The 26,210-nt window shown below is 59.4% G+C and overlaps 2 protein-coding genes across 5 annotated transcripts in view; one reads left to right on the forward strand and one right to left on the reverse strand.

Annotated features, from left to right (window-relative positions):
* On the forward strand, positions 1 to 17,903 carry ADCK5 (aarF domain containing kinase 5). Of its 3 annotated transcripts, XM_040494751.1 has the most exons (15): positions 1 to 114; positions 8,445 to 8,551; positions 9,342 to 9,491; positions 15,263 to 15,338; positions 15,470 to 15,670; positions 15,748 to 15,888; positions 15,979 to 16,092; positions 16,194 to 16,325; positions 16,394 to 16,477; positions 16,572 to 16,653; positions 16,732 to 16,810; positions 16,898 to 16,989; positions 17,072 to 17,324; positions 17,403 to 17,519; positions 17,606 to 17,903. In XM_040494751.1, exons 1-15 carry the CDS (start codon positions 103 to 105, stop codon positions 17,709 to 17,711), a joined length of 1,746 nt encoding a protein of 581 aa, XP_040350685.1. In that variant the 5' UTR covers positions 1 to 102; the 3' UTR covers positions 17,712 to 17,903. The 3 variants fall into 3 exon arrangements, with proteins under 3 accessions (XP_040350685.1, XP_040350687.1, XP_040350686.1); XM_040494753.1 differs by lacking the exon at positions 16,194 to 16,325; XM_040494752.1 differs by lacking the exon at positions 15,263 to 15,338 and having other exon boundaries at positions 15,475 to 15,670.
* The window catches only part of CPSF1 (cleavage and polyadenylation specific factor 1), a 19,443-nt gene continuing 11,133 nt past the window's right edge, over positions 17,901 to 26,210 (reverse strand). For both annotated transcript variants that reach the window (XM_040494748.1, XM_040494749.1), the window contains exons 3-38: positions 26,041 to 26,068; positions 25,806 to 25,948; positions 25,621 to 25,701; positions 25,356 to 25,507; positions 25,130 to 25,276; positions 24,861 to 25,000; positions 24,673 to 24,783; positions 24,500 to 24,593; positions 24,292 to 24,379; positions 24,092 to 24,214; positions 23,954 to 24,005; positions 23,757 to 23,851; positions 23,611 to 23,685; positions 23,451 to 23,531; positions 23,280 to 23,369; positions 22,941 to 23,051; positions 22,724 to 22,865; positions 22,468 to 22,646; positions 22,250 to 22,386; positions 21,990 to 22,164; positions 21,708 to 21,914; positions 21,468 to 21,557; positions 21,230 to 21,373; positions 21,005 to 21,157; positions 20,047 to 20,163; positions 19,877 to 19,967; positions 19,722 to 19,806; positions 19,512 to 19,653; positions 19,275 to 19,427; positions 19,023 to 19,199; positions 18,877 to 18,943; positions 18,748 to 18,795; positions 18,519 to 18,674; positions 18,308 to 18,437; positions 18,084 to 18,222; positions 17,901 to 18,007 (exon numbers count right to left, since the gene is read on the reverse strand). In XM_040494748.1, the coding sequence (XP_040350682.1) occupies positions 17,960 to 18,007; positions 18,084 to 18,222; positions 18,308 to 18,437; positions 18,519 to 18,674; positions 18,748 to 18,795; positions 18,877 to 18,943; positions 19,023 to 19,199; positions 19,275 to 19,427; positions 19,512 to 19,653; positions 19,722 to 19,806; positions 19,877 to 19,967; positions 20,047 to 20,163; positions 21,005 to 21,157; positions 21,230 to 21,373; positions 21,468 to 21,557; positions 21,708 to 21,914; positions 21,990 to 22,164; positions 22,250 to 22,386; positions 22,468 to 22,646; positions 22,724 to 22,865; positions 22,941 to 23,051; positions 23,280 to 23,369; positions 23,451 to 23,531; positions 23,611 to 23,685; positions 23,757 to 23,851; positions 23,954 to 24,005; positions 24,092 to 24,214; positions 24,292 to 24,379; positions 24,500 to 24,593; positions 24,673 to 24,783; positions 24,861 to 25,000; positions 25,130 to 25,276; positions 25,356 to 25,507; positions 25,621 to 25,701; positions 25,806 to 25,948; positions 26,041 to 26,068 (4,191 nt within the window). In that variant the 3' untranslated portion in view covers positions 17,901 to 17,959. The remainder of the gene's footprint in view (positions 18,008 to 18,083; positions 18,223 to 18,307; positions 18,438 to 18,518; positions 18,675 to 18,747; positions 18,796 to 18,876; positions 18,944 to 19,022; positions 19,200 to 19,274; positions 19,428 to 19,511; positions 19,654 to 19,721; positions 19,807 to 19,876; positions 19,968 to 20,046; positions 20,164 to 21,004; positions 21,158 to 21,229; positions 21,374 to 21,467; positions 21,558 to 21,707; positions 21,915 to 21,989; positions 22,165 to 22,249; positions 22,387 to 22,467; positions 22,647 to 22,723; positions 22,866 to 22,940; positions 23,052 to 23,279; positions 23,370 to 23,450; positions 23,532 to 23,610; positions 23,686 to 23,756; positions 23,852 to 23,953; positions 24,006 to 24,091; positions 24,215 to 24,291; positions 24,380 to 24,499; positions 24,594 to 24,672; positions 24,784 to 24,860; positions 25,001 to 25,129; positions 25,277 to 25,355; positions 25,508 to 25,620; positions 25,702 to 25,805; positions 25,949 to 26,040; positions 26,069 to 26,210) is intronic.

Consider the following 26,210-nt stretch of genomic DNA (forward strand, 5'->3'; position numbering starts at 1 on the left):
TCGGGGCGGGGCGCGCGTGCGCCCTGCTCCCCGCCTCGCGGGGACTGCTGGGCCGGAAGACGCGAGTCTGCGGCGAGCGGGAGCAGAGCGGCGGCCTGGAAGATGTGGCGGCCGGTGAGTCGTCCCCCCGCGCGGGCGCCACAGATCCCGTCAGTCTCCGTCCGGAGCCCTCGGAGCCACCCTAGAGCCGCCCCGTCCTGGGCGCCGTCAGGGACCCTCACAACCCACCGACACTTCCTCCCCGCCCCGGGACCGTCGCTCCCACCTGTCAGGGACCCTCCCCCCACACCACCCCCTCCCCGGGACCCTGACCCCCTGCCTGGCAGGGGCCCCCAGGGCTCTCGGGGGCGTCCTTCACATCTCTCAGAGTCCCTGTTCCTCAGGGTAGAAGCCCCTAGGCTGTGTTGGGAGATGCTGGGTACCACCTAGGAGCCCGAGCCCACCGCAGAGCCCTCTCCTCTCTCCGGAAGCACGTGTGCTGGGTTAGGGACCCGCCTCGGAGACAACCTCTAAACCGTATCCGCTCGTGGACACCGCTGTCCAGAGACACCTTTTCCCAGGGCAGTCTGCCCTGGCTTCCTGGACTGATGGACACCCTTCCTACCCCTCACTGCTTCATCTCTGCCATAATCCCAGACCGGAGTCCCCGTCTTTCCTTCTGCCTGCTCCCCTGGGAACCCTGCCCCTGGCCACCAAGCCACCTGAGACTGTCCTGAGCTGACGCCTGCCCCCGGCTTGTGAGGAGATAAGAGGACTCTGGGAGGTGTGGGGGCCGCGGTGTCTCCGGTGGGCTGACAGCGGCCCTGGCTCGGAGGCGGTCTGTCCCCCACCCCCACCCAGACTTCCGCCTGGCCCTCGGCTGTCCTGCCATCGCGGTGCTACTCGAGTTCTGTCTTGGTTGGGCCTCCCCTCGTGTTGTATCTGCAGTTAGGACGGGCACCGTTTAAACCGGCTCTCACGATCACTGACCCAGGTCCTAGCCACGGCCTCCCCAGGGATCTGGGCTTTTCGTCAGAGGGCTTAGAGCTGAAGACACCTTCACCTTGGAGCTTTGCGCAGAGCTTGTGTTCGTCCAGTGAGCCTAGCCGAGTCGGCGTCGTGCCTTGCCAGGAGCAGCTGCCCTGCACAGGCGTTGTAGTCTGAGGTGGAACAGGGTTAGTCCGAGTCAGGCAGAGAGACGCCGAGTGGGCCTGGGCACAGCACTTTACAGCGTACAGAGCTTCTGCACATAGTCGGGTCACTTAATCCGGCAGCCAAAGGAGCAGGCAGGCAGGCGTTAGCTTCTGATCAGGGGCTGCTCACAGCCGCCGAGTGGAGCAGAGCCCATTCAGCTTCTGGGTCCTGACTGGTGCCAAGAGGCCACAGACCCTTGGAAAAGAAAGGGCAGGCTGTTCGTGGCCCTCAGAGCCCTCTCCAGTCTCACTTCCTACCCACGGGAACACTGCTGTGCCTTGGTTTCCTCCCTGCTGGAAAGTGCCCGGGTTCTCGTCACCTCTAGTCCTCCTGTTTTAGGGCCTCATCGTGAGGTTCAGCAGTTGCTTCTTCGCGCTTTGGGCTGGGTCGCCTGCAGTGACCTTTCATCTGCTAATCTGCTCTGTCTGATCGACAGGGTGCTAGAAAAACCGGCACCTCAGCTTGTCTTTGACTTTGGAATATCTGTTTGATTCTGACTACTGAGAGCTTTTTGTTGTTGTTGCTACTTTATGGGTTGTTAGCTGAGTTCCAGATGAACACTGTGTCTGCAGGCAGGCGGTGCACACGCTCTAAGAAAGCATGAGAGGCTGGGGTAGAGGAGGCCCAGCTCAGCTCATGCAAACTGGAAGGCTCTGAAGTGGTGGCCGTTGAGACACGCGTGCGCCAGGACTGTCCCAGGCAAGCCAGGGCATGTGGCCGTCCTGGTGAGAAGGCCTGGTGTGTGTGTGTGTGTGGGGGATATTCTGGGGAGCCAGAGCTCTCTCTCTTCCTGTTTGCTGGTGTGTCCTGGTGCCCAAGCTCTGGCTGGTTTGGGTTATATGTGATGTGGTGGCAGTTGTCCTGGGCTGGTTCCTCGAAGATCTGGCTGCAGATTCTGCCCTGTGTTTATAGCCACATGCCTTCTTTGGGCTTTGGGGATGTCTCTTGGGTGATGGGGATAGTTTGAGGAGCACTGGGCATCCCAAACTGGAGGGAGCCACGTTCTGGAATGTGCCTGTGGACCCTGGTGGGGCTCTGGAGTTGTCAGCATGAGGCCTCTTCCTAGAAGTCCTGTTCAGAGCCGGGCTGCTGCCATCTCTTACCTGATTGTGCATATTGCTCACCTAGCATCCAAGGCTGGGCCATGTGGGGGTGCTAGTTCGTTCTGTGCTTAGCACCGTTTGTCTCAATTCAACAAGCCTTCCTCGAGTTCCTGCTTTATCTAACAGGCACTGCACTAGATCCTAGAAGCACAGAGATGATGGAGAGGTGAGCCCTGCACAGTCTGGTGGGGGGCAGAGACTATAAGCTAACAGTCACACTCCAGTGTGATAAGGACAGCGGGAGAGGTGTGTGCAAGGTGCAGAGGCGGACGGGGGGATGACAGACAGGACTGATGAATGTAGGGTCTGGCGAAGGGTGTTCCAGGCAGAATAGCAGCCTGGACAAAGGCCTGGGCCTGGTGCTGCGTGGGCTGTCTGGGGTCCACCAGAGGGATCTTTGTTATGGGAAGGTGACTGAGGAGTCACCCCTGCTGCAACGGCATCTAAGAAAACAGAAAACTGTTACTGGGGGCTATGGCCGGGGCTGTTACCTTTCTGGCCTCCCCCACCCTGAAGCTTGGGGTGCAGCCAGGGCCTTGTGCTTTAGTAATAAATGTGTTATTTATTACTATGTGCTCAGCAGTAAAAGATAATTCAGATTTAGCATTCTCCTCCATGAAAGAACACGAGCGTGGCCCCTCCCGCTCAGCGCTCACAGGGCCATCCGGAGGGTCTGGGCTTCTGGGGAGTCTGGGGTCAGCCCCTGGTCTTCAGGCAGCCACGCCTGGTGCTGCCAGGCTGCATTCCCGGCCAGCCCTTGCTTCAGCCTCCGAGTCGTGAGGCCTTTTGCTCTGTCCCCCCAGTTCATTGGCCGGAATAGCTCCCTGATCGTTCCCTTCCCTTCTGAAAGCTGATGTCTCAGAATAATCATTGTCCATCGGCTTCGGGCGTTTTCCTGCTTCGTCTGCGGTGGTGCAGCCTCTGAACCAATGAACCCATCAGAACTCTTCTGCCCTCTCACTTTGCTCATACCCTTCTCCAGTTAACTAGAGCATTTCTGCATATTCTGTATATAACCGATCTCCAAGTTTTACATATGTTGCAAATAGTCTCTCTCATCTTCTTGGCTAACCGCTTTTCTTCCTTGTGAAAAAGCAGTAAGAGGCTGATGATCTTTTAATATAAGTAGTTCACTTTAATCTAGCAGGTATGTACTTCTTCATGTTAGGTGGTGTGGCTTGTGGGGACAAGGCTGTTGGCAGGAGAGTAAGGGCACGGGGACCCACAGGCGGCAAGGCACAGGAAGGCTGTGGAGAGTAGCTTCTCCTTGACCCCAGCGTGACCTCAGCATGCCCATCTGCCTGGCCTGTCGTGTGGGCTGGGCACTGTGCAGAGTGCTTTGCAAATGTCCATTCACTTGTCCTGTACGTTAATAGTACAGCGGTCCTTGCTTTACAGATGGGGAAACTAAGGTACAGAGAGGGACGTCACTTACCCACACACACCGCACAGATAGCATTTGCCGGAGCCTGCATCCCAGTTAACAGGCTCAGAAGTCTGGGTTCATGGTCTGCCCCAGCTCCTCAGCCTTGGCTCCGCCTGAGTCTCTAGGGCAGGGCCACCCTGGGCACTGGGTGGTGTCGAGCAGTGTCCCTGGCCTCCACCCATTCAATACCGAGAGCACCCCTTTCCCCAGGATGTGGCAGCTAAGAGTGTCTCCAAACAGTGCCAGACGTCCTGGGCACACAGTCTCCCCCGGTGAGTACCCCTGCCCTGTACCAGCTGCCTCATCTTCAAAATGCCACCTTCCTCAGACGCGGAGAAAAAGGAACCCTTGTACACTATTGGTGGGAATGCAAACTGGTGCAGCCACTGCGGAAAACAGTGTGGAGGTTCCTCAGAAAGTTAAAAATAGAACCACCCTCCCGTCCAGTAATTGCACTACTAGCTTTTTTCCCTCCAAAATACAGAAACACTAATTCACAGGGACATACGCCCTGGTGTTTATTGCAGCATATTTGCAGTAGCCAAGATACGGGAGCAGTTGTAGTGTCCACCGACTGATGACTGGATAAAGAAGATGTGCGCACGTGCAAACACACGCGCGCGCACACACACACACCAGAATATTACTCAGCCATAAAAAGGAATGAAATCTTGCCATGTGCAACAACACGGATAGAGCCAGAGAGTAAGAATGCTAAACAAAGTAAGTCAGTCAGAGGAAGACCTACTGTGTGAGTTCACTCACGTGGAATTTAAGAAACAGAACAAATACAAGGGGGAAACAGACAAACCAAAATACAGACTCTGCACTCCGGAGAACACACTGCTGGCCACCAGAGGGGGTGAGGGATGGGTGAAGCAGTGCACTTGGGATGAGCACCGGGTGGCCTATGGAGGTGCCGAGTCATATCCTACACCTGAAGCTGATCCGACCTGGTGTGTTAACTATACTGAAACTGAAATAAACTTTAAAAAATGCATGACAATAACATAAAAGTCAGGAAGGTTAAAAATAGAATTGAAAGTATGTAAAAGTATTTGCATTTGGAGGAGGTGGTAAAAGTTTGTGACTATATTTCAAGTAGAGAATTCATAGTTTAGTCATTTGTGTTAACTACACAAAGCTTTGTAAGTGATTGCAACGAACTAAAAGTTTATAAAGGAAACAACAGAATCATTAAAAAGGTAAAAAGTTAAGTCAAAAAAACAAAAACAGGGGCCCTTGGGTGGCTCAGTTGGCTGAGCATCTGACTTTGAGATCAGGGCATAATCTCAAGGTTTGTGAGTTCGAGCCCCGCATCAGATCCTCTGTCTCCCTCTTTTTGCCCCTCCCCTGCTTGCAAGCATGTGTGCTCTCTCTCGCTCTCTCTCTCTCTCTCTCTCTCTCTCTCAAAAATAAATAAACATTTAAAAAATAAATTAAAAAAAACCACAAAAACAATGCCACCTTCCTGGCTGGGACTTGGAGCATCATAGCAGCTTTGATCATGAGAAAGTTTAAATATAGGGACACACTCTGACAGAACGCTGCCACATCGTTAATTGTCCAGTTACTGGCCACCTAGATCCACCCGTTTTTAATATTCTGCCCTAGTTGTTCTTTTAAAAATTTTTTTTTCAACGTTTTTATTTATTTTTGGGACAGAGAGAGACAGAGCATGAACGGGGGAGGGGCAGAGAGAGAGGGAGACACAGAATCGGAAACAGGCTCCAGGCTCTGAGCCATCAGCCCAGAGCCTGACGCGGGGCTCGAACTCGCGGACCGCGAGATCGTGACCTGGCTGAAGTCGGACGCTCAACCGACTGCGCCACCCAGGCGCCCCTGCCCTAGTTGTTCTTATTTTTGTTTGAAATTGTGTATTTTGTTGTCATTGGACCATTTGAAAGTAGGTTGCAGACATAAACAGTCTCTAAACATTCCAGTGTGCATGACCTCAACAAAACATTCTCGCTTAATCGTGCCTAAAGATGTGAACAATAATCCTGTAATGTCTGTCCATATTCTGACTTGCTCATTTGCCCAGAAATGTGTTTGCAGGCGCCTTTTTTTAGCCTGAAGTGCGTCGTCGCGGTATCATGTCTATTTGGCCTCTCGATCTAGAAGTCTTCCCACTTTTTTTCTTGTGACTTTTTTTTTTTTAACTTCTTGTTATAAAAACTGGAAAATATTTACAGAAGTAGAGATAATTAATAAATGGCTGTGCCCAGCACCAGTATTCCCAAGTCATGGGTCCTAATGACTTTCTGAAGAGAGCAGGCTGTTTACAGAATGTCCCACAGCCTGGATCTACTTGTTGGGTGTGCTCAGGGTCACTGATACTGAGTGCTGAGCTCCAGTGGCTGGCAGCTGGTGGCTGTCGTCAGTTCTTGCTCGGTGGGCTTGTTCTTACTCAGTGGGCTCACTGTCTTCCAGAGATCAGATTCCTAGCACAGCTCTCTCGGGCCAGAATTTCAGGCAGCTGGCGAGTGACGGCGTCGCGACACTCCCAGGCTCTCAGGCACCGGCCTTGGGCCATCTTGCCAGTCCCTCGCACGTGTCTTGAATCCACTTGGCTCCATCACCCAGCCCCCTCCTCATGGGCTGACCTCCCCAGCACATCGTCCATTCCCTGCAGGAAAACCCCCAGGGCCCCTTGGGGTGCCCTGCCTGGCCCCAGCTCACCTTGCTCCCCAGTCTGGTCTTTTCGGGCAGCGGCCCCCCTCCCTGCTGCACCTGTGAGCATACAGTGTCTCCCCGCGGACCTCTCCTCCCCAGAAGTGCCCTGTGCTCTCCTGACTTCGGGCCTTCCCTGAACCCACATCCTCTGCACAGAAGACCGTCTTCGGTGTCCACGTGGAAGTCCCACTTGCTGCCAGGTCATGGATCCTCCCTCCCTGTGCCCTCACACTGCCCTTGTGACTTCTGGGCTTTGTCTACATTTGTCTGAGGTCCGTGGTCACATGCAGGATCCAGTGTCATCCTGGGCATCTCTGGCGGGTTTGTTTGATGCGTATGTGTGCTAGAAGATGCGGGATCAGGTGAGGCGTACGATATCCGAAGACCTTGAAGGGAACAGGGGGGGGCCGGACGGAGCCTGGACAGAGCTGCGTCTGAGGGGAGTGTGCGGTCTGGGTGTGACAAACAAGGTGGGAGACCCTGGCGGGAACCACACATCCTGCAGGTACATACTAGTGTTCAGAGCAGCTGTCCCCCAGATGTCTGAGCTCACAGACGCCCATACTCTGGGCTTCCTCTTCTGGTGAGCCTCAGCGTGGCCAAATCAGGTCACGTGGGCTGGAGGGCGGTGGGGGGGGGGGGGCGGGGTGCCCTGAGGGCGGCGGGGGCCCCGGGCCATGCTGTCCCTTGCACAGAAAGCCTAGGGACTCTGCCTGCCCCCATCCTTCTGCCTGTGGCCGCCTTTCTGGCCTCTGTGGGGTTTCCTTGGGCATCTGCACTCACTGTGTGTGGCCTTGCTGAGCAGAGGTTTTCTGTCAGCCTGCGCTCTCCTCTCGGGACAATAGGTCATGGACCTTTTCCTTTGACTTTTGTGTTGTTTTGCAGTCCTTGAAATTGTCGTCAGGGCTGTGTGCATTGGCCAGAAAATGTTAGGAAAGTCAATTCCTTATTTGGGCCGGGCTTCATGATGATAACGTTAGCATCTGTGCCGTGGGTCATGACTTACTACGCACCACCTTTTCTTCCCTAAAAGGAGAATTTGCAGTTGGGGAATTTGTGGTTGAGGAACTCTTATTTCATAATTAAAATAAGATCGAGAGAGCAAGGCTGTCGGGGCAGGAGAGCCATGAGGTTTCCATGGCCACTGGAGTAAGCGGCGCCCCAGGCAGTCCCCGCACTCTTTCTGGTTCGGTGCGTCGGCCCCGCTCCGGGTCCCTGCTTCTGGGTCCTAGCACGTGCTCTCAGAACAACTTTTTCCTGCTTCTGGTCTTCCACCTGAGAGTCTGACATCTGTCTTCCTCCCTCCGCCCATCCCTCCCTCCCTCCCTCCCTCCCTCCCTTCCTTTCCTTTATTTATTTATTTTGAGAGAGAGAGGCAGAGGCAGAGAGAGAAGGGATGGGGGAGAGAGAATCCCAAGCAGGCTCCACGCTGTCAGCACAGAGCCCCACGTGGGCCCGAACCCACGAACTGCAAGATCATGACCTGAGCTTAAACTAAGAGTCGGATGCTTAACCGACTGAGCTACCCAGGTGCCCCCTGACATCTTTCTGATTGTGTGATGAAGCATTATTGATCTTTCCTTTAGAAATTAAGAATGACTTCCTGAGGCTGCTGGTCAGTGGGCAAACAGCAGAAAAAGAGTAAATCATAGGTCGCAGGGCCCCAGTGGAGTGTCAGAGGCAGGGACTGAGGGGTGTCAGAGGCGGGCGTCATAGGTCCCAGGGCCCCAGTGGAGTGTCAGGCAGGGACTGAGGGGTGTCAGAGGCGGGGATGTCTCTAGTGACCTGTCGAGGTGCAGACTGTGTGTAGCCTTTCCTTGTCTCCTGTGATTCCCGGATCTTGGCCTTACTTGCAGGAGATGGGATGGTCTTTGCCTTCCTGAGTCAGACATGCAGGCCGGGCCCCGCGCACAGGGCCCGGCAATGCTGACTTGCTCCGATGGCATATTTGGGCACCGGAAGGCACAGGTGCCCCTCAGATCCAGGCCTGGGAATGCCGGGGCAGCAGGAAGCTGGAGGGCGAGTTCTTGCCGCGTCTGACCCCTTGCCGCTCGCTCACCCTGCAGGCCCAGCTCTGCCGCGTCCACTCTGCCCTGCTGCGGAGCGGGCAGGAGCCCTGCCCGTCCCCTGCCACCTTCTTCAGGAGAAGCCTCGGGGTCCTGCCTGCAAGGTGGTGAGTTCTCCACAGCCACAGGTGCCCTCAAGGGCGCGTGCTTCTTGCCAGGCAGGGAGGGAAGACCTGTCTTGTGTGGCCCAGGGCTGGGCTTCTCTGCTTCCACCCCAAGACAGATTGCTCTCTGGTGGAACCCCCACCCAGGGCCCAGAGTTCGTGGGGCAGGACTCCCGGCCAGCGGCGGCCAGTAGACCGCAGCTAGAGCCGTGTGCTCTGAGAAGACAGAATGACCGGTCCAGGCCGGTGCAGGAGGGCGGGAGTGCCGTGGATGGGGCCACAGCCAGGGGTGGAAGCAGCAAGAAATGTGGGTGAGGGGGTTCCAGGCCTGGGGCCCGTGGGTGGAGTGGGGCAGCATTGAGGGGCGGTGTCAGGAGGCCGGATCCGGGCCTGGTGGGGCTGCTGCTTGGTGACCTGGGGCAGACGTGTGGCTGGATGCTGGGCTCCTGGCGGCCTCGCACCGTAGTAGCCGTCACCTGTGCGTGTTGCCCCACGCTGCTGTCTGACGCTCTGCCGTCTGGTTGGGCCGTCGTGGAGGTGACGGGCTATAGCTCCGTACGGCGCGGGAGGCCCCGCTCCTGCGAGGGTCACAGCTCTGCCTGCGAGCTGCTTCCCATGTAGCCAAGGGGCCCCCTCCTGTGCTCAGCGGCCCCTCGGAGCCCGGCGTCCAAGGTGACCGGGAACACTCGAGTGTCCACGTGGGCACCCGGAACCCGTGTTAGCTGCAGAGCCGGGCCCCGGTGGGCAGGGGCAGGAGCGAAGTGACCTGAGCCATGTACCTGTCTCCCTCCAGGTCCGCGAGACCCCGGCCCCTGTGGAGGAAGGCGCTGTCTGCCACGGTGATGGGGGTACCCCTGCTTCTTGGGATCCGCTATTTCACCGCAGAGCCTCAGGAGAAGAGAAGGATGAGGCTTGTAGTGGACGGTGTCGGGCGCTTCAGCAGGTAAAAGGGGCTGGGGGCGGCGCGGCTCCTCCCCGGCGCAGCCCCGTCCCGACACGACACGTGTGGGCTTGAGCTGGGGCCAGGAAGGGTTGGGGTTCCGCTTGGCGCTTGCGGGCTGCCTTCCAGGCGCCCTCGTGCCGCCGGCCGAAGCAGCTGAGCGCCGCAGGGTCCACGTGGGCGAAGTGCCGGTGAGCCGCCCACACGGGCCGCACCTCTGCAGACCCTTCAGATCAGCTCTGACCAGCTGGGGGGACGAGAGCTGGTGCCTCCCCTGCCTCAGGCTTCTGCCAGCTGGTGGGCAGACGGGCTGCTGCCACCACCGCCTCCTCCCCTCCTCCTCCCCCTCCTCGCCCCCGCTCCTCCCCCTCCCCCCTCTCGTCCTCTCCCTCCTCCTCCCCCTCCTCACCCCCCACGGAAAGCTGGCATCCAGAGAGGATTGGGGCTCCGAGAGGAGGGCCGTTATGCCTCCTCTACTCCCATTGGACTGGACTAGAGATGGACTGTGTCTGGTCGTTAATATCAAGGGTGCCTTAAACTAAAGGCCCTTTTCACGCTCCCTTATGTCTCAGTGCAAGATTCTTGGAGGGAGGCAGTAAGGGTGATCTTCCTGTTGGAGCACCTTAGACATTTCTGCTGTGGTCAGATCCAGGAGTTCCCACAGCCAGAAGTCCTGACGAGCAGCTCTTGGCGTTGGGTGAAACCTCCTCCTTCTAGCGAAACTCACTGTCGGGCCGGGCCGGGGGTGCACGTGATTGCTCAGCAGAGCGGCTCACAGGAGACCTTGGTCAAGGAGGCTGCAGGGTCGGGGTGTGGGGGTGGTCCTGCTCTGCCAGCTCTGAGCACCTGCAGCCTCTCAAACCTGGGTCATTTCTCAAGGGAAGGCTTAGGACTGCTAAGGCCTTCAGCACTTAGCCAGAAATTTCTCAGGTTTATGCTAATGGAGGCCATAGATGGCTGGAGAGCTGAATGCTTGACCACTTCCTGCTGTGAGGACACAAACCCATCACTTCTTAGCTCACTGATGGCTGTCTCCCCAGGTGGTCAGGTTTGCTCGAGGGCAGCTTCTGGGCCATGACTTCTCTGTCCTGCAGGGTTGCACAGTCTCCACAGCCCTCAGGTTGACGAGGGCAGGCCCGGAGTCTTGTCTCCTGTGAGCCTCCGCCACGTGGGACTGTGCAGGACTGTTGGGGACTGTCCCCATGCAGCCTGGTTCTGAAATGCACACTCAGCAGGTCTGGGCTTGTCTCACCTTCTGCCTCTCATGTGCTGTTACTTCCCAGCATCGGGTGCCCCGTCAGCAGGCTTGGCATGCCTGCCTTCTCTGCTTCCTTCCTGAGAAAATGTAATTTTACAGGGGCGCGTGGGTGGCGCAGTCGGTTAAGCGTCCGACTTTGGCTCAGGTCATGATTTCACGATTCGTGAATTCGAGCCCCACGCTGGGCTCTGTGCTGACAGCTCAGAGCCTGGAGCCTTCTTCAGATTCTGTGTCTCCTTCTCTCTGCTCCTCCCCTGCGCACGCTCACATTTTCGAAATAAAAAAAAAAAAAAAAAAAAAAGTTAAACCTTTAAAAAGAAAATGTAATTTTACAGCTTGCTTTCTGAGGCTGAGCTGGGATTAGAGGGAGGGGAGCTGTCCTTGTCAGCTGTAAGCCCCAGCAATTGCTAGGAGAGGCAGGCTGGGCACAGGGTGACCACAGGGCCTCTGGAGTAAGGGGCACTGTGTACTCAGGAGCCATGGACGGAGCACAGGCCAGGGGCAGGTCAGGACCGGCTCAGCACCAGGAGAGTCGGGGGCTTGTTCTGGTGCAGAGAGCAGAGATCAGAACATGTCGTACATGTGTGAGGACTCAAAGATGGGGATGGTGGAAAGTTCACACCAAGGCCTTGGTTTCTTATCCCACCCCTTACTTAATTTTAACTTTTCAGAAACTTTTGGGCTTTCCTTTTTTGGATACAATTTCAAATGTCCAGAAAAGTTGTAAAAATAACACAAAAGAACTTTTTCTTTTTCCTTGAAACCTCTGCAAATAAGTTGTCAGTGTGCTCCATTATCCCTGAAACCTTGAGTGTATTTCCTAAACAAGGACATTCTCCATAAGCACAGTCAGGAAGCTGATACGTTATAAGCCTCTAACCACCTTAGCTCATTCACATGTATGGCAATAACCTTTTTAAATTTTTTTTTTTTTAAGTTTTTTTTTTTTTTGGGGACAGAGAGAGAGACAGAGCATGAACGGGGGAGGGGCAGAGAGAGAGGGAGACACAGAATCAGAAACAGGCTCCAGGCTCTGAGCCATCAGCCCAGAGCCCGACGCGGGGCTCGAACTCACGGACCGCGAGATCGTGACCTGGCTGAAGTCGGACGCTTAACCGACTGCGCCACCCAGGCGCCCCGGCAATAACCTTTTTAGCACAAGGATCCCATGCTAGGCCCATCTCTAATCTCCTGCAGTCTGGTACATTCCCCCTTGTCTCTTTGGCTCTTTTTTTTTTAAAGTTGATTTATTTATTTTGAGACAGAGAGAGGCAGAGGGAGAGAGAGAATACCAAGCAGGCTCCACACTAACAGTGTGGAGCCCGATGTGGGGCTCAAACCCACAAACCGCAAGATAATGACCTGAGCCAAAATGAAGAGTTGTATGCTTAACCGACTGAGCCAACCAGGCGCTCCTCTCCTTGGCTGTTATGGCTAAACTTGAGGTCAAGCGTGGTCCCCCAAACCCCCACGTGTGCCTAGGGCTGTCCTCAGGGATCCCCATAGACAGTTTCGATAGTTCCTTAGGACAAATCACAGAACTCAGGAAAGTTCTGGCCTCTGGATTATGTTGTTATCAAAGCAAAAAAGATACAAATTAGGATGAGCCCAAGGAAGAGATGGACAGAGTAAGGTCCAGGAGAGTCCCAAACTCAGAGCTCCCGTGTCCTCAGTGACACGTTACACCCCCACTCCTGCCCTGTTGTTGTGTGACCGTGCATTTGGGTATTCCCTGAGCTTCGGCAAGCAGTTTCTAGTGGAGTTCCATTACATAGGAACAATGGAATCATTGGCCTCCTGGTTGAACTCAGGGTCCAGTCTCCCTCCCCTCCCCAGCTGGGCTGATATCTTGGCTCAGAGCCCCCAAAATTCTAGTCACATGGTTGATCTTTCTAGAGATCTGAGCTCTTCGTTAGCATGAACCATCCTGGCCCATCATGAATCAGACTCTCCTGTCACTCAGGAAATCCCACGGTTTTAGAGGCCCCCTGCCAGGAGCTTGGGGCAAAGGCCAGGCAGGCCCTTCTGAATAAAGCTAATTCTTCATTACACAGTGACCTTGACACATCTGGAGGCTTAGAGGCCGGTAATGTACAACAGGGGTCAGCAAACTGTGGCCAAAAGTGGCTGCTGCGTGTTTTATAAATCAAGCTTTCTTGGAACCGTAGTCACGTCTGTTATGTACATGTTGCCTGCGGCTGCTTTCACTACAACAGCAGAGTGGAGACCGTGTGGCTCATAAAGCCCAAAATACTAACTCTGTAAAGAAAAGTTTTGCTGACCCCTTTTGCAGAAGGCCTCTCTGGTTGGGTTTGTCTGATGCGTGCTCACAGCTGGATTCAGTTGGTGCGTTTGGGCAGGAACAGCATGGAAATGACACCGTTCTGCACCTGTCAGGTGGCACGTGGTTTCAGTGCGTCCCAGTGAGCTTTGCTGTTTGGTTCCTGGTCTTTGCGTCATGTCGATGTCTGTTCCTGCCGCCCCTTGCCCACCGCCTCAGGGCTCCCGGGGCATCTCAGGTGAATTCATTCTTATGTGTTCGCCAGATGGTGTTTTTTTCTAATTCAGTCTTTCCACGTTTGTTAGTTGTCATTGTACTGTAAGAAAAAAATTTCTCTTTTCCCCATTTATTCGTGTCAGTCTGGACTCATGGATTTTTTATTCTGTGGGTCGCTCTCTGTTGACATCACTGTGGATTTTTTTGTTGCCTACTGCTCCGGGATTGGCTGGTGGGAGCCCCTTCAACCTGGCCTTCCTTTGCGATCCTTTTTTTCCCCCCCCCCCCCCCCAGGTTTTTATCTAAATTCCAATGAGCTAACATAGTGTACTATTTGTTTCAGGTGTACATCCTTCCTCCTATCTCCAACATTTTATAGTGAACACTTAAAACAGTGGAATTGGAGACACTATGCTGTGAACGTAGATTTTGCCATTAACATCTCAGCTTTTTATTTTCTTTTCTCCCATCAATTCCTACCCCTGAATCCTTTTGGCATGTCTCCATTTCTGGAGCATTTGGTTCCTCCTTTTGCACTGAGATACTCCAGGCTCATTTTGTTCTTTCCCAGGTCTGGAGTCAGCTTCTCTCCAAGGGAGTGGGAGAAGGGTCTTAAGGATGATGTAGACGTTGGGTGTGTGTGCTCCCAGGCCCTCCCAGACTAGCGCTGGGGGCCGTTAGGGCACGTGAATGTGTGCACGCGCGCGTACTTAGGTGTGTTTGTTTCCTGCCAAACCTTGCTTTCACACAGATACTTCCCCACAGGGACCTTTCTCATTCTCTCCCTTTCTATATCTGTGACGCCCTTCTCCAACTAGGAGAATCCTGGCTTCCCCGTCTTTAACTTAGTGGCTTATTCGATCGGTCACCTTGCGTGAAGCAGTTACCCAGCCCCACCCCCACCCCACCCCCACCTTTGCAGACCTTGCATTGGCTTTTGGACTGAATTATTCAGGGAGGGAAGCCCTCTCCCCTGCGTCTGTGGAGCTCAGAGAAATCCTGTGTCCTTGCTCACCCTGCCAACCATGCATTCCCTTCTTCACAGGCAATCCTGTTTGTTTCCTGTGTGGGGCTAGGGGGTGAGTGGGGCAGAGCTGGTCTACGGGGGACAGTCTGGAAGGCACAGGGCATGGGCTGAACTCACACGCTGCTCTACGTGACTGCTGGGAGCAGCGTGTACTGCAGCAAGGAAGCAAACCTATCCAGGATCTAGCAGCCTATTCCTTCCTGCCTTTTAATTCCGACCCTTCTGTGACAGAGGTGACCAAGAGGCAGGGAGGTAGAGGTTTGGCTTGACCAGTGGCCTCAGGTCCTCTCAGGGCTTTTTCCTGAAGAACAGGAGCCCCACACCCCACTCAAAGGTCTGAGGGTCTGTGGTCTGTGACGCCAGAGGCCTGGACTCAGCCCTGGTTTTTTTCCCTCTCCAGACCCAGGGTCCCTGTCCATAGCCTGGAGGGCGGGGAGCGAGTACCCTCGCTGTCATAAGGCGGGGCCTGGGCCCCCAGGACAGCTCCGTGGAGCTGTCCGGGGACATGTGGAGAGTGCCTGGGGGGCTGGCAGAGCCCAGTCCGGGAAAGGAGGCTGAGTACAGAGGCAGGGCCAGCAGTACGGAGGGGCCTGGAGCCAGGTCACATCTGCACATAGGAACTGGTGACAGCAGTCAGCTTGCCGGCCATCGCTGCTGCACCAGTTCTTAGTTGCTGTGAAAGAATGAGAAAGAAGCCATGCCTGACTGGTAGGGCGCGAGCCGTCCCCAGACATCCTGGATGCTCGCTGATGTGCGTTCAGGGACAGGGGTTGCATGGACGCGGGCTGCCCATTGTGCAGACCAGGAACGGAGACCGCCCTGCCGGCAATGCTGTCCGGGAGCAAGGAGGCTAGACCAGAGCCCGTCCTCTGTGTCCTGGTCCGGCCTGTGATCCCCACAGCCCCTGCCACGTGCTCACTTTGGTCTGGTGGGCTAGTGGGGGGTCTGAGGCCCAGTGCCTGCCAAGGGCTGAGGACAGCCTGTGCCCACAGGTCTCTGAGGGTCGGCCTCCAGATCTCCCTGGACTACTGGTGGTGTGCAAACGTTGTCCTGCGAGGGGTGGAAGAGGTTTGTCCCCGTGTCCTGGCCACGGTGGGGGGAGGGCCAGGGGAAGGGGACAGGCCAGATGGAGGTAGGTGTTGGGGGCACTAAGGAGGCACCTGCCTGCCCCCATCCCTTCCCTCCATGCCTGTGGTCAGAACAGCCCGGGGTACTTGGAGGTGATGTCTGCATGTCACCAGCGGGCGGCTGACGCGCTGGTGGCCGGGGCCATCAGCAACGGGGGCCTCTACGTGAAGCTGGGCCAGGGGCTGTGCTCCTTCAACCACCTGCTGCCCCCGGAGTATATCAGGACCCTGCGTGTGCTGGAGGACAGGGCCCTCACCCGCGGCTTCCGGGAGGTGAGCCCTACTCTTGGGCTGGGAGCTGGGGGCCTTGCAGCGGCCCCCACGCTGCTCCAAGAAGCCTCTCCTGCCAGGTAGACGAGCTGTTCCTTGAAGACTTCCAGGCCCTACCCCACAAGCTCTTCCAGGAGTTTGACTACCAGCCGATCGCTGCTGCGAGCCTGGCCCAGGTGCACCGAGCCAAGCTGCACGACGGCACGGCCGTGGCTGTGAAGGTATGGGGGGTGGGGGGGGCGCCGCTCCACAGCGGGCTCTGGGGCTGTGGTCGCGGCCCTGGGTCCTCCCTGCAGCCTTGCCTGACGCAGGTGCAGTACATCGATCTGCGGGACCGCTTTGACGGCGACATCCACACTCTGGAGCTCCTGCTCCAGCTCATCGAGTTCATGCACCCCAGCTTCGGCTTCAGCTGGGTCCTCCAGGTAACCGCTGCCCAGAGGCAGGCTGGAGCAGTGTCTGCACGTGTGTGCTGGGGGTGGGCTGGTCCCTGACCTGGACCCCCAGCTGCCCATGTGGCCCCCAGGACCTGAAGGGCACCCTGGCCCAGGAGCTGGACTTCGAGAACGAGGGCCGAAACGCTGAGCGCTGTGCACAGGAGCTGCAGCACTTCCGCTATATCGTGGTCCCCCGCGTGTACTGGGACACGTCCAGCAAGGTGGGCTGGGCCCCCTCCTGGGTGGGAACGTACGGGCCTGCTGAGCTCAGCCACTTGCTCTCTCCCAGCGTGTGCTGACAGCTGAATTCTGTGAAGGCTGCAAGGTCAACGATGTGGAGGCCATCAAGACCATGGGGCTGGCAGTGAAGGACGTGAGTGCCGTGCGCGTCGGCGCGTGGATGTGGGAGGGGTGTGTGGGCGCCCTGAGCACAGGGCCATGGTGGCGTAGTCCTGTTCTCTCTCCAGATAGCAGAGAAGCTCATTCAGACTTTTGCTGAGCAGATATTTTACACAGGCTTCATCCACTCTGACCCCCACCCTGGCAATGGTAGGAAGAACCCCCACCCCGGGGTGAGGGTGGGGGGCCAGGGGTAGGGGGGCGAGAGCCAATGTGCTGTGTCCCTAGTTCTGGTGCGGAAAGGCCCAGATGGGAAGGCACAGCTGGTGCTGCTGGACCATGGGCTCTACCAGTTTCTGGATGAGAAGTAAGCAGGGAGCAAGGGGGGGGGGGGGGAGGTGGGGGCGGGGGGCACTGGCCGGGGTGCTCTGGCCTTACTGCTGAGCTCCCCTAGGGACCGGGCAGCCCTGTGCCAGCTGTGGCGGGCCATCATCCTGAGGGACGATGAGGCAATGAAGACACACGCAGCCGCACTTGGGGTGCAAGGTGAGGCTGGGGCGTGCAGGCGTGTGGGCTCGCGGGGCACGCGGGCCTGGCTCACTGTCCCCCCCCCCCCCGCCCCCCCCAGACTATATCCTCTTCTCCGAGATGCTCATGCAGCGGCCCGTGCGCCTGGGGCAGCTGTGGCGCTCGCACCTGCTGAGCCGCGAGGAGGCAGCCTACATGCAGGCCATGGCGCGAGAGCACTTCGAGGACATCGTGCGGGTGCTCAAGGCCCTGCCGCGGTCCATGCTGCTCGTGCTGCGCAACATCAACACCGTGCGCGCCATCACCACCACCCTGGGCGCCCCCGTTGACCGCTACTTCCTCATGGCCAAGAGGTGGGCGCTGGCTGGTGATGCCCGGGGGGGTGGTGGGGGGTGGAATGACTGTGCCGGACTGACCGTGTCTCTGGGCAGTGCGGTCAGGGGCTGGAGCCGCCTGGCGGGTGTGGCGTACCAGAGCGTCTACGGTGCCAGCCTCCTGCGCCACATCAAGGTCATCTGGGAGACATTCAAATTTGAAGTGGCCCTAAGGTGAGGGGGTGGGAGGGGGCAGGCTGGGGCAGGCCGCCAATACTTGCTCCCCACCAACCTGTGACCCCTGTGCCCTCCCACCCCAGGGTGGAGACCCTATCGATGCGGCTCACTGCCCTCCTGGTTCGGCTGTTGTTCCAGCTGGGCCTCCTGCCGGAGACCCAGGAGCTCTCCCAGTACCTGGAGACCTAGGGAGCCCCAGGGACAGCAGACCTCAGAGCTCACCCAGCGTCCAAGCAACAGATCAGGGTTGAAGGTGCACGTGCCCCAAGACCGGGGGCGCTGAGGCAGCGGTGGCCTGGAGCGGGTGTGGGGGACAACACGGGGCTGTGGCCACAGCCCAGACGGGAGACCCTGTAATGACCACAAACTCTCTTCAAATCACTCTTTTTCCTCGTGTTTTGTACAAAAAGGGGTGGGGGTGGCGCACGGGGGTGGGTCTAGAAGTGGGCGGTGACGCGGTCCGTCTCCAGCAGGTCCTCCAGGATCTGCAGAGAGAGAGGGGCTGGTGAGGGGCTAGGGGGCGGTGGGGAGGGCGGGGCGGGGCAGACGGGGTGGGCTTACGATGTCGGGGGTGGTGCCGATCTTCTTGGCCAGCTCGCCGCGCTCCATGGTGCTGAGGTACAGGTAGCGGTTGAGCAGCTCCCCGTCCAGGACGTTGCGCACCGCGTTCTGCAGGATGCGCCGGTCCACATGCAGCATCCTGGGGAGGCAGGCGGGCAGCAGGACGGCAGGACGTGGTAGGGGGGGGGGGAGAGGAGTTGGGGGAGGGAGCGGGGCAAACTCACCGGAAGGCCCTGGGGTTGAGGCCGGCGTGGTGGGGCAGCATGGTGGTCAGCGCGTTCTGAAGCATTAGCAGCCGCCGGTAGGTCTTCTCCTGCATGGGCAGTAGCAGCCCGATGCCGCCGTCCAACGTGGCTGCGGGAGGCACGGGGTGAGCCGGGCTGACCGTCCCCTGCCCCGCGCCACACACCCGCCCCCATCTGACCCGGGACTCACCGAACCACGTGATGTGCTTGTTCTCCCACACGACTGACTTCTTGCTTGGTCCCTCGGCAGCCCCCCGGCATGGGGTCCTCCAGAACGTGTTCACGTGGGCGCCCACGTGGAAGTCCGCCCGGCGGAGCAGGCGCATGCCCCCAAAGCTCTCTTTGGCTAAGCCGGAGGGAGCTCAGGTCACTGCCCGCCCAACCCCCAGCCCCACAAAAGGGGAAGAGGGAACACTCACCTTCTGGCAGGTACATGTACACCATGAGGTTGCGGTCACGGTCAGACACTGGGGAGCAGAGCGCCCAGGGTCAGCCCGGCCACACCCAAGGTCTGGAAGACCCCAAAGCCCCCCAGGCCCCGTGCTCACCCAGGAAGCCCAGTTGGGCGTTGTCCACCATGAAGTCCACACTGTACACCTCCAGGGGCTTGGCATCCTGAGGACGGGGAGGAGGGGTGTCAAGGTCGGCCTGAGGCCAGCACCCACCCAGCACTGTGCGCAGGCCCCACGGGTACCCGGGACACAAGGCTCAGTGTCTTGCTCTCCTCCTGATAGCGCAGCAGCGAAATGCTCTTCATGACGTCGGCGGCCAGGATGAAGTTCTTGACGCTGATCATCTGGTGGATGTAGAGCTGGGTGTCGATGAAGGCCATGCCGGTCAGCTCGCTGGCCCGCAGGCTCCACAGGAAGATCTAGGGGGACAGAAGGAGTAGGCAGCGAGCGGAAGGCAGCGGCAGGACTCGGGAGGGCAGTGGGAGAGGGCACACCTTCTGGCCGATGGCAGACACTAGGTGGCCGTTGCAGTGGCAGAGGGCAGTTACTGGCCCTTTCTGCTCCTTCTCATACAGGACTTTGAACTTGTTCTTGGTCAGGGGTTGGCCAGGCTCAGGCACCACCTCGATCACATCCATGATCAGGATCTGCCGGGGAAGGAGGGTGGGTGAGGCACAGGGTCGGTGCTGGGGCTGCCGGGCACGGCCCGCCCCCTCCTGCCAGCCCCTTACCCGCCCTCGGCACGTGACTTCCTCCCCCTGCATGAGGCAGGTCCCAGCAGCCACGTAGCCCTTGAGGCCGGACACGGTCTCCTCACTGCGCAGCGACACCGTCTTCATGCAGGTCACGTGCTCCCACTCCTCCAGCTCGATCCTGCACACGACAGGGTCAGGATGCAGCCTACGGGCTGGCCCCAGGTCCCCAGCCAGCCCCAGCCCCACCTGGCATTAGGGATGGCCTCCCAGCTGACTGGGGAGATGAGCTGGATGGAGAAGGCCTCCTGCTGCGGGTGGATGTACCGGTCGTCTGCAAGGACAAAAGGCGACGGTCAGGGTGGGCAGCCCGAACGGCAAGCCCCCCTCTGGGCATCTCGCACCTCTCTCGATGGTCTCAAACTCCTTCTCTTCGCCAGTCATGCGTGGGATGCGGGTGCACGGCATGTTGGTGCTGGTGGCAACAGCATACACCTGGGAGAGTGGAGGGCGTCACGGGCAGGCCGGAGGCAAGACCCAGAGGGTCTCTGGCCTCGAGGGGATGGGGTCAGACCTTGGACTCCACGTGGTAAGCCACATAGTGGGCTGTGCAGCGCAGTGGGATCTTCCTGACAGGCCACGGGGCGTCGTATGACAAGTAGGCAGGCAGGACACTGATCCTCAGCTCACCCTGGGAGGCGGGGTACAAGGGTCAGGGAAGCCAGGCACCCGCCAAAGACAGGCCAGGCAAATCCCAGGCTTCTGAGGGCTCCGTGCGGACAGCCCTCAGCTCTACTGGCACAGGTGTGTGCAAGGGGCTGAGACCAGCTGTCCTGTGCTTCACCGGCTTGCTGTCCCCTCCCCCAGGCTCACCCAGGACTGGGATGCTGGCCACAGACTTGTCTGGGCCAGGGCAAGGGAGGACCAGGCTCACAGGAAGCTAGAGGCTGGAAGCAAAAGCTTACCGGTACACTGACCACACCAGAGTCTGCACAGACGGGCAAGGGAGCCCCTGCCAGGGCCCCCCTTCACCCATGGTCCCAAGCGTGTCAGCATCTACAAAGCCCTGGCCGTGCTATCATCGCTGTTTTCTCAGTCACCTGGGGTCACCTCTATCAATATACTGGCATCGTGGAGGAGGAGATGGGAGGCTCGGAGAGAGTGGGTGTCTTGCCCCGAGTCACACAGCTCCTGAAGGGCAGGGCTGGGGTCTGAGCCACAGAGCAGGGACTAGGCCTTGGCCCCGCAAACGGGTGCCCTTGTGGGCTACGGTCTCCACTGCCGCCTGCCCTGTCCTCCAAGCTTTCCCAGTGTTAAGCCCCAGGTTGCACCTCTTTGACCCTGGCCCTGTCCACTGTCTAGACAGCTCCCTGACCCTCCAGATGAAACCCAGGATCCTGCCCTGTGACGAGCCGTTGAGGGCCTCATTTCGGGGGCCCCCGCACCTCTTCCTGACCCAGGCATCACTGGTGAGTGTCAGATGGAAGTGAGGAGGGCAACGTGAAGCAGCCTCAGTCCTGGGGTCTTCCTACCTGTCTGTTGAAGTACAGGAATCCACGGGGGCAGTTGACGTTGTGGAATGGGGCAAAGGAGTCAATGGGGCCATCGATGCCCATGGGGTGCAGCCGCAGGGCCCCCCGGCCAGTCACCAGGAGCCAGTGAGGTGAGGGGCCACAGATGAACACCTGAAGGCAGGTACTATGAGAGGAAGCCCCATCTGCACCCCCCACGGGCCCCCCATGAAGCCACCTGCCTACCCCTGAGTAGCCATAAATGTCCTCGAAGTATCGGAACCGTGCCACACGGCCACGGGCCCCAGCCCCCTCCTCAGCGCTGCCGCCTTCCACTTTCTTCTTGGATGGCTTTGGCTTCTTCTCACGGAAGTTGATGTTGTGAGGGACCTGGGGGTGGAGGTGTGTGCACCATGAGGGCCGGGTCTCCCCCCGGAACACGTTCCACACCCACCCCACACCCGGCACAACCTGGTCACCGCACCTTCTTGAAACGGACTTTGAGGTTTCCCTGGCCGAGCTGGGAGTCATGGGGGAAGGCCTCGTAGATGAGCAGCTCCTGGTCCACGTGCACCTGTGCGGCAGTGAGGGGTCACCAGGGGAAAGGAAAGGCGCACTGTGGGGTCACCACGGGAAAGGGGGGGGGGCGCCCTGCAGGGTCATAGGGGGAGGGGCAGGGGGGCAGTGCAGAGCCACCATGAGGGGACAGAGGGCCCATACTCACCAGGAGGTAGGGCCTGCTCTGGCGGCTCCCCAGCGCCACCAACAGCACCTCCTTGACAAGGGGCAGCTCCCCCTGGCGCGTGGCCTCCTCCTTCCGGGCCTCACCCTGTGTGGTGGGCTGACCAAAGGAGCTGTCCACCAGGACCCGCTGCCCCACGGGAAAGTTCTTCACCAGGAACACCAGCCGCCAGTCAGGGAGCTGGTAGATCTGTGTGGGGAGTGGGATTAGCAGCCGCAGGGAGCAGGGGACAGGGAGCTGCGTGGGGTGCAGGGCATCACACACCTCCAGGGTTCCGTTTTCCCGCACCAGTAGGCACCAGTGAGTGGGCTCGGCCCGGAATGGGGTAGGGTCCCGGTCAGCGGGGGGTTGGCTGCTCCTTCGGGCCTCCTCCTTGCTGGGGCTGAAGAGGGAGCCCGAGTCCCCGTACAGCATCTCCTCCTCGTCGTCCACCGTGGGGCTGGAGGCCGGGGCCGGAAGACAGGTCACGCGTGGCCTGCCACAGGGAACCTGGCCCCAGCCCGTGCCCCGGCCACCCAGAATACCTGGTTTCGGAGCCCTGGGCCTCCGCCTCCGAGCCACTGCGGCCCCCCAGGTCATCACGGGCCCCGCCCAGGCGGCTCTCAGTGGTGAACATGCCGCTGACGTCACGGTACACGCAGAGCGTGATCACCTTGGACTGCTGCAGGGAGAGGGGCGGGGCTCAGCTCCGGGGGAAGGGGAGTCAGCAGGCTGTGGGCGTGGCGAGGGGAGGGTGGCTCACATGGTGCAGCGGGGGCTTGTGCAGCGCCAAGCGGTGGTGACGACCCCCATATGAGTCGCTCTTGAGCAGGAACATGGTGACGTGGCCCTCGGCACTCATGATGACCACGTAAGGGTCAGCCACGGCACACTGCACGATGGGGGAGCCCAAGTCCACGGGGATGAAGTGCAGCTGGTTCACTGTGGGCACAGGACGGTCAGCACCGGGTGGTCAGCACCGCCCACCCTTGCCCACCTGCCCACCCGCCCGAGCCCACCTCCTTCCAACAGGCGGATGCCGAGCGGCGACACCTGCACGATGTAGCGATTGTCCCCAATGTTGCCAGCAAAGACCGTGGGGCCCTGCGTAGCAAAGCCACTAGTGTCCAGCTCCATGATCTCCTGCCCTGTCTGCAGGATCTGCAGGTAATGGGAGAGTGAGGCGCACGCTCACCGTGGGACCCCGCCCCAGGCTGCGGGACCCCCACCCCTTACCATGGTGGAGTCTTCCCGGCTCAGGATAAGGAACCCGTGTCTTCGTCCATCGTCTTCCGCCTCAAGAGTGCTAGGCTCCTGCTCTGTGCCCTCCCCCTTAGAAGTCTCCTCCTGTGACAGCAGAAGGAGAGCAGGAATCACACCACCCAACCAGGGGTGCCTGGGAAGAGGGTGGGGGGAGGGCAGACCCCCAGCCAAACCAGAGCAAGTGTGCACCCAGGCCTGCCTGCAATGTCACGGCCAGCCCTGTCCTGGGCCCCACTGCCTCCAAGCCACCCGCACGCTCAGGCTGAGTCCATGCGGACGCAGCAACGGGTCACCTGCCCAGGATACACCTACTTGCTCCTTGCGCACAGGGGCGATGACTGTCCACATGTCATAGCAGCCAGGAAGCTCAAACGTTGTCACCACCTGGGGCCGGATGCTCTTCTAGAAGGACGAATGGGGGGCGGGGGGCGTCGGTTCACCCAGGTCCCGCCAGGAGGCACCACACCGCCTGCCCCCACATACCTGTAGGACCGACAGGGCCCCATTCTTCCCATAGCCGGAGCACACCACGATCTCCAAGTCTGGCTCGGGGCTGTTCTGGAACTGCACAGCAGCTCAGAGTGAGGACAGGGCTCCACTGCTGCGTGAGCCCCTTGCCCCCCATCTCTTCACCCAAAAGCACCTCTTCAGAGAGGAAAGCAGGCTCGCCCATGGCAGCGTTGGCACAGGGTCCGATGTTGAGGATGCTGTCACATACCTGCAGACACAGCAGTGCTCAGGCAGGCAGGCCGGCTGGCGTGGGAGGCCCCTCCCTGTGCCCAACCTCACCTCAAAAGAGTAAGTGGCCAGCTGTGTGCCCGACTGGGCCTCGCTGCCGTATACTTCAATCTCATCCACCTCGTCCTGAGGCACCGACTTGCCCCCTGCAGCAGACAAGAGACCCCGTCGGGCCAGGAGGCCCGGTTGCCTGGCCGCCAGGCCTAACCCCACCAGCCCCTCCCTGTCCCGTGCAGGCCTGTCCTCACCTGACCAGCCCACCGTGGAGTCCACTCGCTTCTTCTTCGAGGGAGGCTCTTCCTGCAAGGCAGGAGGGGACAGTGAGCAGCCCTCTGAGGCTGGCCCTGCACAAGAGGCCAGCATCCTGACAGGCCCCGGGCACCCACCTTGTCAGCAGCCTCTCGGACGGCGCTGGCCGGAGGTTCCTGTAGCTTCTCTGTGTACTTGAGGAGGAGCGAGTTGCCCAGGCGAGAGCCGAGGAACAGGTACCCAGGCTCCATGGTGACCATCTGAAGACCAGTGGGCGGTTAGGGTGAAACCAGGCCCAGACCCAGGGCCACCTCCCACCCACCCAGTCCCAACTCACGCTGGTGGTAAGGACACTGGCGGCCGCCTTGTCGAAGTGGAAGGCGCGGACACTGCGCATGCCGTCCGTGATGAGGGTCAGCACGTAACTGCCAGGACGGGGAGCACTGAGCTGGGGGCAGGGCTCAGAGGGGGGGCACGGGGCTCACCGAAGGGAGGGTGTGGGCAGGGCGGAGGGCACGGGGCTCACCAAAGGGAGGGAGACTCACATCTCACCACCCTTGAGGGAGATGACCATCTTGTCGTAGGAAATGAAGGCTGCCTGGGCACAGTCGAGGGTGATCCGCACGCCCTCCTGGGTGCCTGTGCAGGGTGCGGTTAGACAGACTCCGCACCCCTCCTGCCCTCCCTGCCCTGCGGTCCTGCCCCAGCCCACACTCACGGAGGGGAAAGGCGGTGGTGCCGGTGGTGAGGCCGTTGAGAGCCACGCCGTATGGGGGGACGCTCTGGTTCAGGTACAGCAACGAGTTGACAGCAAAGACCACCACCCCACCTGGAAATGGACATGCTGGTGGGCGGGGCTCAGCGCCCTCCCCCCACCCCCCCCCCCCCAGCCCCATAGGAGCTCACCGATGGGCTTGGGTACAGCGAGGGCCTGCGTGCAGTCGAAGGGGAGGCTGGTGAGAGACCAGATGACAGGGTGGACCTTCTGCGTGATGTTCAGTGAAATGGCCACAATGGAGCACGTGTCCTGCCGCACAGCCACCCGCCTGGGGACAAAGAAGTAGGTCAGCCAGGGGGCCAGTCACAGCACTCCAAGGGCGGGGTGGCCCAGTCCTAGTCCCAAATGAGACCCACCCCAGGCCTTGGCAGCTGCAGCCACAGCAGAGGGGCCTCACCCAGGCCAGGTCTGGTTGGGCTCGAACAGGATGAGCAGGGTGGGCTCGTAATAGCCGTGCAGGAACTGCAGGTCTACGATGTTGAGCAGCTTCTCGTCCAAGCCGCGCACATCGATGATGTAGCTGGGCAGGAAGCTGGACCTCTGCCTGGGGGCGACAGGCTTTAGTGGGCGGAGGAAGGAGGGAGCTCCGGTTGGACGAGCCCCTCCCCTGCCCCAGTACTCACCCCTCCCCCATGAGCCCCTCGTGCTCCTCGGCCAGGCTCTCCCTGCGGAAGGGCAGGACCACCAGGCGTGTGCCGTAGATGAGCATGGCCGCGCAGCGTCCGTCGGGGTCCACCCGCACCCGCGGCGTATGCACATTCTGCACGAACCCATCCTGGGGGCAGAGGGCACCGTTAGGCCAGCCTGGGGATAGGAGGGGAGCAGGGGGCAACGGGCTGGGGCGGGAGGGAGGGGGGCAGGGAGGGCTGGGGCATGGCCTGGACCTACCCGTAGCTCAGGCTCCTCAAAGTAGTGTAGAGACAGGGTCTTCAGATCATGGGTGCCTGGGTCATACTCCACCACCGACAGCTGGAGGGCAGGTCAGAGCTATGGCCCCAGACTCCCCTCCCCCCAATCCCCCCTCCCCCCACAGGCCTCCCACACCCACTCCCACCTCCAAGGCCATCACCTACCTTGGCATCCTTAAAGCTCAGGAGCAGGGCATCCCGCTTGGCACCCGCCAGCTGCACGCTGGCCATAGACATGACGTTGCCGAAGAAGGAGAAGGAAGCCACCAGCTCCAGCTTTTCCCGGTGCTCCCGGTGGGCCTTTCCCTCTGGGGGAGAGGCCGGTGGGTACAGCTCTGGGCCCGCACCCCAGCCCCCACGGCCCCAGGTCTGGGGCCAGGGCAGCCTCCCCCGCACTCACCTGTGCTCCTGTCATTCTTGGTTGGCGCCTGGGAGAGGGAAGAGGAGGGTGGGCAGTGAAACCACACTGCTGCAGCCAGACATCTGCGAGTCCTACCTCATGGTGGGACCAGGAGGGGAGACAACGCAGGGCCAGCCCTGCCCAAACCCTCACTGCAGTGGGGACCATGC

The sequence above is a fragment of the Herpailurus yagouaroundi genome, unplaced genomic scaffold (genome assembly GCF_014898765.1).
Source record: "Herpailurus yagouaroundi ecotype Mexico unplaced genomic scaffold, PumYag 186, whole genome shotgun sequence".
Lineage (NCBI taxonomy): Eukaryota > Metazoa > Chordata > Mammalia > Carnivora > Felidae > Herpailurus > Herpailurus yagouaroundi.

Coding starts and splice junctions, on each gene's coding strand:
- ADCK5 (XM_040494751.1), top strand. Junction 15,339..15,469: donor TCCTGCGAGGGGTGGAAGAG/GTTTGTCCCCGT, acceptor GCCTGTGGTCAG/AACAGCCCGGGGTACTTGGA. Junction 16,654..16,731: donor TGACCCCCACCCTGGCAATG/GTAGGAAGAACC, acceptor CTGTGTCCCTAG/TTCTGGTGCGGAAAGGCCCA.